Raw genomic sequence first — 12,810 nt, 5'->3', positions numbered from 1 at the left:
TGAATCACAATGCATGACCTTTTAAAATGAACAACTAAAGGGAAAATGGCAACCACAGGACCCAAGATTTTCCTTCACACAAATATGTAATTTTAACCTGAGTTTTGATGCTGAATTAAAAATGGTTTTGCATTTTTTTCTATCGAGATTTTCTATTATTCTACCCTGAGAAAACCATATCCCAGGGTTTTTTAATTTTTTAAATGCCAAATTGTGCAAGGAACCTTAGTCCCAAAACATAAAAGAAAGCTATTTTCATTCATGAAAGTTAATAATATAAATGTGTAAAATAGTTTCTATTGTTACACTATTGCATTACATTTCTACTCACTATAGTACTGTACTGTAAAGGTTAATTTCTAGTTATTTAAAGGTTAATTGTTTGTTTATTATTTTACGTTGGGTTTTTTTTTTTGTTGTTGTTGTTTTTTGTTTTTTTCTAAATCTTTTTTTTCTCTCTCTCTAAACTCTTGCACAGCCCCCTAGCACTCACTTGCGGCCCCCTGGGGATCCCCGGATCCAGTTTGAAAACTCCTGCTATTTATAGCTTTGACTTGGATCTCAGACTACAAAGTAAACCAGTCTTTCTTCCACATTTTAATCTAAAATTCTCTCACTGTTTCCAAGAGAAAAAGAGGAACATAGTGTTTTTGAGCTGCTAGCCTCTCTGGCCTAGAGTTTGTAGCCAAAGACTAATAAACAACCAAAAAAATGATTTACAAAGTGAATATGATCATTTAGTCTTCATAGTGAGCACATATAGATTTGTTAATGCTGACAAAGTGAATATTACTATATTATCAAATTATAAAAACAAGCTGTGTAAAACAGTCATACAAATGCAATAATGTTGCAAAAAAAACTACATTTGATTGACAACAAAAACATTTTGTATGTTTAAGTGCACTTAAGATTGACTGACCCAGTGCTTTCTGAGAGGGCAGCTGAAAAGTCGTTGTCAAATATTAGCTCTGCTTACATATGATTATGTCGATCCATATCGAAAATCATCTTGCTGATTAATTTGAATTTTTGATCCTCCAAAAAAGAACAGCAATGTCCATGTGAGAAGTGAAACCAAAAGCATTTCATATTTTGTTCATCCTCATATCAGACACATTTGCTCTTTCTCTGGGAATGTGTCCACTCTGCTTGCGCCTTAATCCAACAATCCAACCTATTATAAGAGTCTTTCAACAGTCCAAGAATTAATCACTATAATGCTTTTAGGAGAATTGGTACAAAACAACTGCACAGACAAGCACAAATCCTCAAACGTAGCCAGTGACGTCATACCCAGCTGCTGTGTTCTGCCGAGCCGATTTCCTGGGACCCTGGGCGGGCATAGTGGAGTGGGTACTAGTGCTTGTATGGCTGTTAAGGGTCTGGTTCTTATTGGTAAGGTTAGGGTTTGTGGTCGAATGTAGATTAGCTGGATGGTAGGGCATCGAAAGGGGCAGTCCGCGTGGGATAGTGCGGTCAGGGTAGGGGTAATGGTGTCTGATTCCCCTGCTACCATCTAAATCATCACAGCAGGATGCACTCAACAGCCCTCCACCTAGCATGGACAAGAGTGAAGAAGCCAAACCCACATACAAGCAGTCACCAATCTCAAACTTAAGACTGGCTGGCATGTTCTGCATGTAGAAGGTCTGCACCACCTCATGGGTCTTCCAAGACACAGGGATCAATGACAAAAGCCCTGCAAGGAGAAACAAGAAACCACCTACCCCAGCAACCTTGGTCTTGATAGAAGAGCCATCCATGCAGACAGTGCATTGCATGCCAACGGTGGATAACGCACAGGCTATGACAGAAAAGATGGACGAGATGACCATCATGGCTCTGGCTGCTTGTAGATCAGTGGTGAGCCCCAGAAGGGTGTTGTAGGTCTCACACTGGAAGGCTCCAGTGCTCTGGTACACGCACTCCATCCACAGACCTTTCATGCTGACTACCGCTGTCACGATGTTGGGGCCAACATGTGCAGATGTTGCCCAATATGGCAGAAGAGTGGCTACTAGGGTCCCAAGCATGCCAAAAAGGCCAAAAAAGAAACCCATCAACTCCAGTGCTGCTATCACCATGTTGCCCACTGGATGAATGTGTTCTCCAAATGACACTTCCGCTTGATCACTGTAAAGGAAAACAACTCACTTTAGCTCAATAAATTTTTAATAATTTTTTTATTTGATTTAGCTGTAGTGTGTTATTCAATATTAGATTTAAAGTTAGTACATTTTAAATGTATAAAACTGAAACCTCATTACAAATGTGTAATTACAAATATATTTATACATGACATACAAGTTTCAATAGAAATTACACTACATTTTAATTTAAGAATGAAAAAATATCCGCACACATCCAATCACAATTATTATACAGAGGCCAAATATACATCAAACCCAAATATACATTTAACCCGGAAATGCTTTAAAATTATGCGCAATAACAGATTATGTGAAAAAACTTTTGCGGATTTAAACCTTCCACATGGTGCTGAGGAAAGGTTAAACCCGAAAAAGTTTTTGCTGCACTTCTGCACTTTTTTGCACTTTGATGTACAGTACAGTCCAAAAGTTTGGAACCACTAAGATTTTTAATGTTTTTAAAAGAAGTTTCGTCTGCTCACCAAGGCTACATTTATTTAATTAATATTATTAAAATAACTGTGTACTATTTAAATACATTTCACAAAGTAATTTATTCCTGTGATGGCAAAACTGAATTTTCAGCATCATTACTCCAGTCTTCAGTGTCACATGATCCTTCAGAAATCATTCTAATATGCTGATCTGCTGCTCAAGAAACATTTAATGTGTACAATTGTACAAAATATTTGTGTACAATTTTTTTTTTTTTTTTTCAGGATTATTTGATGAATAGAAAGTTCAAAAGAACAGTGTTTATTTGAAATCTGATCTTTTGTAACATTATAAATGTCTTTACTGCCACTTTTGATTGATTTAATGCATCCTTGCTGAATAAAAGTATTAATTTCTTTAATTTCTTTTCAGAAAAAAATAAAATAAAATTCTTACTGACCCCAAACTTTTGAACGGTAGTGTATAAAGCTACAGAAGCTTTGTAATTCAGATAAATGCTGTTCTTTTGAACTTTCTATTCATCAAGGAATCCTGAAAAAAAAAAAAAAGTACACTACTGTTTTCAACATTGAAAATAATCATAAATGTTTATTGAGTAGCAAATCAGCATATTAGAATGATTTCTGAAGGATCATGTGACACTGAAGACTGGAGTTACGATGCTGAAAATTCAGCTTTGCATCACAGGAATAAATTACTTTGTCAAATATATTTAAATAGTACACAGTTATTTTAAATTGTAATAATATTTCACAATATTACTCTTTTTTTTTTACTGTATTTTTAATTAAATAAATGTAGCCTTGGTGAGCAGACAAAACTTCTTTTAAAAACATTAAAAATCTTAGTGGTTCCAAACTTTTGGACTGTATTGTATATTTGGCCTTTTTGGCTGTTTTTGGATGTGTGCAGATCTTTTTTTCATTCTTGGATTGTTTACTTGTTTGGATCTACACACCTAAAGATAATGGTCTTTTTGATGAATGTTTGACACTATGACCTTCTCTGTTTGTCATTACATTTTAATTTACCATCAGTGCTTGTCAGTACATTCAGCACTACACTTATTTCAAAGACAACAGAAGTACTTAAGAAATGACAAAGATGTACATGTACTTAAGCTAATTGTAAAAACATTACATTCAATATTCACTTTTCACTTTTAAAGTATAAAGTATATTTCCATATCAAGTACTCTTTTTAAAAGTATACTAAAGTGTAATGCAAGTGTACTTACACTACATATGTTAATGGGGGAGACGTTTCCAGTAGTTCCTAATTCACACATATGTGGATGCGTTTTCCCACAGTCCTTCTATTTGTGATCCTATCTCTGTTGTGCTGTAAATATTAGGAGCTGCCCCTGTCCATGTACACACAGGCACCTCTGGAAAAGATGAGTTAAATATTTACTCATTGCTCACCCCAAAACTGACCCTTTCTGTGTTCTTCCCAAAAACAAGACCACTGTGGGAAAGGACAACATCAATCCTAGTGTGTTAGTGTTATTTTTCTAGCAGTGTGGAATTCACTCAAATGTTATCAGATGTTTTGTGCTTTATAAAATTGAAATGTGTATATATACAGTGGGTACGGAAAGTATTAAGACCCCCTTAAATTTTTCACTCTTTGTTATATTGCAGCCATTTGTTAAAATCAATTAAGTTCATTTTTTTTCCACATTAATGTACACACAGGACCCCATATTGACAGAAAAACACAGAATTGTTGACATTTTTGCAGATTTATTAAAAATGAAAAACAGAAATATCACATGGTCCTAAGTATTCAGACCCTTTGCTCAGTATTTAGTAGAAGCACCCTTTTGATCTGATACAGTCATGAGTCTTTTTGGGAAAGATGCAACAAGTTTTTCACACCTGGATTTGGGGATCCTCTGCCATTCCTCCTTGCAGATCCTCACCAGTTCTGTCAGGTTGGATGGTAAACGTTGGTGGACAGCCATTTTTAGGTCTCTCCAGAGATGCTCAATTGGGTTTAAGTCAGGGCTCTGGCTGGGCCATTCAAGAACAGTCACAGAGTTGTTGTGAAGCCACTCCTTCGTTATTTTAGCTGTGTGCTTAGGGTCATTGTCTTGTTGGAAGGTAAACCTTCGGCCCAGTCTGAGGTCCTGAGCACTCTGGAGAAGGTTTTCGTCCAGGATATCCCTGTACTTGGCCGCATTCATCTTTCTCTCGATTGCAATCAGTCGTCCTGTCCCTGCAGCTGAAAAACACCCCCACAGCATGATGCTGCCACCACCATGCTTCACTGTTGGGACTGTCTTGGACAGGTGATGAGCAGTGCCTGGTTTTCTCCATACATACCGCTTAGAATTAAGGCCAAAAAGTTCTATCTTGGTCTCATCAGACCAGAGAATCTTATTTCTCACCATCTTGGCAAACTCCATGCAGGGTTTCATGTGTCTTGCACTGAGGAGAGGCTTCCGTCGGGTCACTCTGCCATAAAGCCCCGACTGGTGGAGGGCTGCAGTGATGGTTGACTTTCTACAACTTTCTCCCATCTCCCAACTGCATCTCTGGAGCTCAGCCACAGTGATCTTTGGGTTCTTCTTTACCTCTCTCACCAAGGCTCTTCTCCCCCGATAGCTCAGTTTGGCCAGACGGCCAGCTCTAGGAAGGGTTCTGGTCATCCCAAACGTCTTCCATTTAAGGATTATGGAGGCCACTGTGCTCTTAGGAACCTTAAGTGCAGCAGAATTTTTTTTGTAACCTTGGCCAGATCTGTGCCTTGCCACAATTCTGTCTCTGAGCTCTTCAGGCAGTCCCTTTGACCTCATGATTCTCATTTGCTCTGACATGCACTGTGAGCTGTAAGGTCTGATACAGCAAAGGGTCTGAATACTTAGGACCATGTGATATTTAAGTTTTTCTTATTTAATAAATCTGCAAAAATGTCAACAATTCTGTGTTTTTCTGTCAATATGGGGTGCTGTGTGTACATTAATGAGGAAAAAAATGAACTTAAATGATTTTAGCAAATGGCTGCAATATAACAAAGAGTGAAAAAATTTAAGGGGGTCTGAATACTTTCCGTACCCACTGTATATATATAGAGAATATAAAACAACACAAATATTACAAACTATGACATTAAAAAGAGCGCAAGTCACTCATATTTCTAAAGGAACACTGCCCAACAGTGACACCCGCAGGTAAAGTTACACAGAGGATGTAATGTTAATTTAACAAGGAAGATGTGTCAACATTAAGAGTAATGCATTAATCTACATTGATTCATAAATAAATAAACTGAGATATAATATATTATACAGTTTTATTAATTATACTATTTATTTTTGTTTTATTTTTGTAACATGTTTTTGTAAAGTCATAATTTGTTATAATACTGTTTTGAACTGTTTGCTATTTGCAATGGTTACTATTTACTATTTTTCATAGTATGATTTTTGGTGAATTGCATAAAAACCAATTAGGGTAAGTTCAAGATCATGAGTTTGAGTGCCCTGTTTAGCCACCAATGGGCACTCCAACAAGGACTATTATTCACCTTCGACTACATTGCCATAATGAGTCCTCCTGGACATTATCCTCGTTTCATTGCACCCAGCTGTTTTGTGTTTGCTCATTAGTTTCTGTCTATTTAGTCTCAGTTGTTTCTACCTTTGTTTGTGGTTTGTTATTAATTGTAACGTGCACTTTTGTTTTTGGTCTTCTGTTTGATTGGACTGTGCTGTGGAGTTTGACCCTTGCCTGTTTTGTGATATACGCCTGTGGATTACCAAATAAATGCTGCGCTTGGATCCCAACATCTTATTTCTGTGTGTAACAGTGACAGAACAAACCACCATTTAACAGATCCAGCGGCATGAGTTTTCGGATTATTCCCCCAGCCTCCATAGGGGAGCCGATGGCTTTACTGTGGGCAGTGGTGGCTCTACGTCAGGAGGGAAGGGAGGAAGGGTGTTTTGCCCAGTTTTTCTGGACTATGGCGAGATGGCTGCGGTATAATGATGAGGCGCTAAAAGGGATTTTTAATGGATGCCTCGATGACCCTCTGCCTCAGTGGGAGTTGAAGGGGCTTCAGACCCTGGATTTTTGGGGCTTTGTCAGATATCTTTGTCAGATAGCAACACATGTTCAGCCAGAGGCCGCTCCAGCCCGTGTGTCTGCTCCAGAGCGCGCTCCAGCCCGCGAGGTCGCTCCCGAATCCACAGAGGAGTCACCGCCTCACTCTCGTAAAAGGAGGAAGAGGAGGAGGAAGAGGAAAGCTTCAGTCATCCCTCAAGGCCTGGAGGCCTTCCCAGAGCCCGCCCCAGCCAGGGAGTCCGCTCCAGCCCCTCATGCTCTCCCTGTCAGTCCTGTGATGGCCAAGAGGGCTGTCTTCACTTTTTATGTTTTGGCGGTCTTGCATGCCTGGAGGAGGCACTCAGGTGTTTTTGACTCTGGACCAGTGTGCCAGCCCGAGTCCGCTGCCGTCCCAGAGCAGCCCCAGCCCGCTGCCATCCCAGAGCAGCCCCAGCATGAGCCCGCTGCCTTCCCAGAGCAGCCCCAGCCTGAGCCCGCTCTCCCTGATACAGCCACGGAGGCCATCACAGAGCTGTCAGCTCTCCCTGATATGGCCACGGAGGCCGTCACCGAGCTGTCCGCTCTCCCTGATATGGCCACGGAGCACCCTTGGTCAGCCCTGCCGCCGCCGCCCAGGCCACCAGGCCTGCTGCCGCCGTTTGTCCTGCCGCCATTTGTCCTGCCACCGCCATCCAAGCCTTCTGCCCTGCCGCCACTGCCCAGGCTGTTTGAACCATTGAAACCCACCTGGCCAGTTCCTCCAGCGCCACCCTGGCATTCAGCCAGGACCCCAACCTTCTTAGAGCCCCCGTGGTCTATTCCTCCGGCTCCTCCCTGGCCTTCAGTCAGGGGCTCCGGTACTGGCCCACCATCCCTCCCCCTGGTCCTCCTCCAGTCCACCTCCCTCCTGAGAGTTGTGTTTTTGTTTCTGTTGTCTCATGGAGCGTCTGGTAGCCGCTCTGTAAGGAGGGGGGTACTGTCATGATCATGAGTTGGAGTGCCCTGTTTAGCCACCAGAGGGCACTCCAAGGACTATTGTTCACCTTCGACTACATTGCCCATAATTCACCTCCTGGACTCATTATCCTCGTTTCATTGCACCCAGCTGTTTTGTGTTTTCTCATTAGTTTCTGTCTATTTAGTCTCAGTTGTTTCTACCTTTGTTTGTGGTTTGTTATTAATTGTTACGTGCACTTTTGTTGTTGGTCTTCTGTTTGATTGTACTGTGCTGTGGAGTTTGACCCTTGCCTGTTTTGTGATATACGCCTGTGGATTACCAAATAAATGCTGCACTTGGATCCCAACATCTTGTTTCTGTGTATAACTTCATTAATACTAATAAAAACATATAGCACACACACACAAATGGCCCCGGTTGTATTCATAAATAATAAAAATTCAGATTTCAATGTGATTTTGACCATTGAACTAGGATTATGTAATGTCCCCAGTAATATTTCAGAAACGGTCACCTTAAACAAAGACATTAAATCACATCTATCACAACAGCACGACTGCTAGTCAGTGTAATCTTGCTTTTATTTTATACAACAGTTCATTAAACAAGAAGTTAATACTCATAGATTTCACGTGACATCACACCCTTAAAGGAACGCCCACCTGGAAGGCAAAACAAGGCTTTCCTCCATTGCCCGCCAGTCATTTTTACCAGGTTTGTAGTAAGATCTAATGTAATAAGACAGTGATATTAAAAGACTAAATTCAATATACAACTTATTGATTATGCATACTTCGTACAGACAAACAAATTAACACAGAATATTAATGCAACACGTGGTTTCTCGTTAAGCATTTTTCAAAATGAGTTGCATTCATATTCAGGGCTCATCTGCTCGCCTGTATATAGTATGCATCATCAAAAAGGGTTAAACTGAATTTGATCTTTTAATATCACTGTTTTAGTACATTAAGGCACTTGAAGGGTGGGTTGCACTCATAGGTTGCACTAGGGATTTTTTAGTCTGGTGTCGGTTCACCCTCCGCCTATGCTGCTTGATCAGCGCTTTTTAATTCTAACGGTCTTTCTGCATTTAAAATCTGTGTTTAAAATTTAGTGGTGCAACACAACTCGATTTAAAATAAAACCTAGATCCTTTATTAGTGTTAAACTTTGCTTAATTTAATCTTTATTGATACAACTGTAGCATCTGAATAGATCAAACATATTGTCCGTTTCATTGCATTTTTCTCTGCAAAAGAAGATAGTTTGTTTAAAAGCCAGAAGCCAAAGCAGAATCAACCTTCTCCCTTTTTTCAAGGAGCACAACAGTCTCGAAGTTGCTAAATGAATCAGTGAACTAATCGGTTTAGTGTAAATGATTCAATGATAATATACACACACAAACACAACAAGACTTGTTGACCAATCAAATTCAATAATTGGAACTAGCATAACTGTATAAAACAAAATACTTTTTAATTAAAAGGAAAAGAGCACAAAGAGGGTGAAGTCAACAAAAGTGGGACATCAGCTAAAAACTGACAAATAAGCTTTTTGGTGTAGTGCTCTAAAAAAAATAGCGATAATGGTGGGTGGTCTTGAAATATTGTAAAATGTAAACAATGTGGGCGTGGTTACTGGGATGTCTTAGAAATCTCATGTTAAAGGGATAATTTACCCAAAAAAGAAAATTATGACATAATTTACTCACCCTCAGGTTGTTCCAGGTGGTGTGTTGGGCACCACCTTTGCTCAAAAAAAAAAAGTCTAAATATATAAATCAACTAATATTCTGTAGGTAATATAGTAATATTACTGTTGTATAGTAATATTAACTTAAAAATAAATGTGAACAAACATAGATATTAAAAAGAATTATGGAGAACTTAAGACTGAACCCATTACAATTTTAATTCACAACTTCCAAATTTAAATTCAAAATTCATTTAAAATAAAGTTTAGTCTCAGACTTTCACTCCCTTAGTCTTTGATTTAATTCATTTATTTAAAGGAACATTTTGGGGTCTCCCTCAATACTTGGGTCAGTTGACTTCTGCTAGCACAGTAAGCCAACCCCCTAGGTGTAGTGACTCCCTAGCGCCACCACTCTGTCAACCCTGTAATTTTTCCAAATTCTGGGAGCAAAACTTCACTCTCTTCTTTTATCTCTCTCTCCCTCTCTCTCTCTCAGCTGTCCTCTTCTGGTTTGACTACTGCTGCTGGTTTTTGGATTTGTACCTGTGAAAGTCATAAAAGCAGAGTGTTTGAGAAATATTTGACAAATATTTGGGAAACGGAACACTTCTTTCAAAATTGTATGACACTCACTTTACCTTCCCTCCTCATCCTGTTATCCTACTCAGCCTAGGCTCAAGCAGGTTGACAAGGAGACTGGTAGGCGTCCATAATCCCCGATCGCGCATCTAGAAACACTTTGTGGTGCATGGTTGTCAAGCCTACTAGCTGAGAAACCAATACTGTCATTGTTATTGTTTTTCTTTCACCCCGAAGGGAATTTTAATAACAATCACAGTCCTGGTACTTTGAAATCCTTTTCAAAACCCCTGTCTAGAACCATCCTTCTAAATTACATTTTACAAAACTCATTCTGCAAACAGTGTTAAAGACGAAAACTTCATTTTATAGGGAAACTGGAAGCACCCCATTATTATTCTGCTCTTCGCTGAATGCTATTCTGTTGTTTCGTGCTTTTCTTTTCTTCTGCTCTTCTCTAGCTGTGCTACCTGTGTGTGCTTACTGATTCTTTTCGCAGAGACTCCGAGTTAGAAGCACATCCACGAGAGGACCACAGTCGAGAACCAGTCTTACCTGCACATTTACACACTCATTACTCATTCCCATTAGCCCACACTTGACATTGCACCCTTACACCTTTGATTTGCCCTGCTTGTTTGTTTTGTTTTGTTGTGTTTTGTTTTGTTCTTTTCTTCAAGGTCTGTGTCAGTTTAGATCTCCCTCGCAGTGCCAAAACATGTCTCGCACAACAGACCCTGCTGGACACTGGGAGGACCCGGAGACCTGGCGAAGTGTTGTAACAGACAGCATCCTACCTAAAGCCGCTGAAACACTAAAGCATCAGACACAGGACCAGCTGGATGACAACATAACAAGCCTCATGAAACAAGACCCAAGCCAGAGCTACAGTCACAAAGAACTAGCCAAGATCACCGGCTCCTTAAGCCACACACTCATTGCCACCCTCAAACTGAGCGACAGGCAAGCCGCCCATCGCCAGCAGGAGCTGACACGAGCACAACGACGCATCGAACAGCTGGAGCTGGAGGCTCAGGAACGACAAGAAGGGCCTGATGAAGTGGAACAAGGCGCAAAAGAGGAGATCAACAGGCTAAAACAGACCCTAGCAGCTACTACGCAAGAAATGGAACGAGGAAGAACAGACTACGCTGACCTCTCCGACAAGCTACAGTATGCAGAACAGCTACTGGAAAAAGCAAAGGCTGACTTCAGAGACAAGAACAGCCGAATTAAAGCTCTCGAAACTCACCTGAATGAGTCAAGAAATTAGGTCAGCCGCCTAACACGTCAGCTTGACTACATCAAAGAAGAGTCCGACAGTATTAAAGAGGAACTCAAGCATGCATATGAATTGCGCTGTGAGCCGTCAAGAACACGTCGGACACCAACTTCACCTTTGCCAAGCAGGACCGGCTCCCCTGTTCCTGGACTGGCACATGATCAGAAGGGGGCAGTGCCAAAACCGTCACCAGCTCCCTCCGAAGAATCCTATCTCCCCACTAAACTAAAAGAATTTGCTCCAGCCAGCCACAGATCATCTCATGGCTTGGACCTCAGAGACCTTGACAAGCTTGCTAGAAACATTGGCAAATTCACTCCAAATGTGCCAGGTAGTCCGAAGGTTCAGAGTTATCTGCAAGATATTGACTTCCATCTGGAGATGAGACCCAATGTCACTGACAAAGATAGACTTTATTTGCTCAGAGCCACATCCAGCTCTGAAGTGCGCAGCTTCCTGGACCGGCAGCCTGCCCACACAAAGACTGATTGCCACCTGCTCCGAGAAGCTCTCATTAAAGAGTTCGCTGACCCTGAGTCAGAACAAGGACTAGTGGCTGCCCTGGAAACAAAACAAGGTCGCCATGAATCTCCTCAAGTCTTCTATAGCCGACTCAGGCTAGCGTACTTCGGGTCTCGCAACGAACAGAATATGGAGGAAGAATTGAACTTCAAAACTCTCTTCCTGAGAAACCTCCATCCTGGGGTGAGCCACCATCTTGGCGTCCTTGCCTGTCCACGCACAATGAGTGCTCAACAGTTAAGAGACTTAGCGCACAAAGCTTACTGCAAACAGAAGATGGCCTTAGAAAAGGGCACCAAAACCACCGCAGTTCTTGACTTCAACACTCAGAGTCAGGGGCTGGCCAGGGGCAGGGCACCCAGCGTCAAGACCTTGCCAAGCCGACACCCAAAGAGTGGAATGCATCCTCGTCCAACAGAGAGTGGGACTCCCACACTGGTACTCGACCTAAACAGAGAGACAACTGCTGGGATGGACCACGTGGACGACAACGCTCACCTGGACGTCACTGGGAAAATTCATGGAACCAATCAAGACCTCATGAGAGTCATTGGGAGAAAACTTGGAATCAGCCAAGCTCATTTGGAAACCCCAGAGGGAAAAGCTCATGGGAATCCAAGGGAAAATGACAAACACACCCTGGAGCAACCAGACCAAGGAATCGACGAAAAAACTCACAAGGATTCCAAGCTGACCGAGCTCAAAATGAATCCATACCAGAACAAAAGACTTCACCTTGTTTCGACTCTCAAGAGCTGATGAAAATGATGATGAAAGAGTTCTTCCAACGAAAGGAGGAAGACCGGAAGTGGGAAGAGAAACAGAAACCAGATTCATCCTGACTAGCGGCCGGACGAGATGGCAGCGACCACCTGACTCAACTGACCCCAGAGAATAGCCTCACCTCTCTCCCAGAGAACCACAAGCACCATAACTCCACCATAACTCCAAACGGACAAGAAGTCCCACCTGAACATCCCACAAAACAGTCAGAAACTGATCCAACACCTGATGGGTCAGATCACAGCAGCATCCAACAAACACCTGCTGTGGAAACCACTCCAGTTCCTGAAAGTGCTGTCTTGGTCGTCTGCCAATCCTCCGAAGAAAACG

General features: G+C 41.4%; 2 protein-coding genes across 2 annotated transcripts; one reads left to right on the top strand and one right to left on the bottom strand.

Moving 5' to 3' along the window:
• Positions 1-81: 81 nt before the first annotated feature.
• Positions 82-4,074, bottom strand: cldn2 (claudin 2). The gene is made up of 2 exons (XM_067376434.1): positions 3,847-4,074; positions 82-2,136 (listed from the first exon to the last, which is right to left on the bottom strand). The coding sequence occupies exon 2, from the start codon at positions 2,085-2,087 to the stop codon at positions 1,272-1,274; it is 816 nt and encodes a 271-aa protein (XP_067232535.1). The 5' UTR covers positions 2,088-2,136; positions 3,847-4,074; the 3' UTR covers positions 82-1,271.
• Positions 4,075-10,611: 6,537 nt separating this feature from the next.
• LOC137013085 (uncharacterized) lies at positions 10,612-12,539 on the top strand. Its single transcript, XM_067376695.1, is given in 3 exon segments — positions 10,612-11,249; positions 11,304-12,045; positions 12,048-12,539. Coding segments are annotated over 3 exon segments (1,872 nt in total).
• Positions 12,540-12,810: the final 271 nt, after the last annotated feature.

This window comes from Chanodichthys erythropterus, chromosome 22, assembly GCF_024489055.1.
Source record: "Chanodichthys erythropterus isolate Z2021 chromosome 22, ASM2448905v1, whole genome shotgun sequence".
In the NCBI taxonomy this organism is placed as follows: Eukaryota; Metazoa; Chordata; class Actinopteri; order Cypriniformes; family Xenocyprididae; genus Chanodichthys; species Chanodichthys erythropterus.
Note: the sequence above shows the minus strand (reverse complement) of the source record. Positions and strands in the feature narration are given on the sequence as shown.

What these genes read in the sequence shown, in the direction of transcription:
- cldn2 (XM_067376434.1), bottom strand. Translation starts at nt 2,087, where the DNA reads ATGGTGATAGCAGCACTGGAGTTGATGGGTTTCTTTTTTGGCCTTTTT.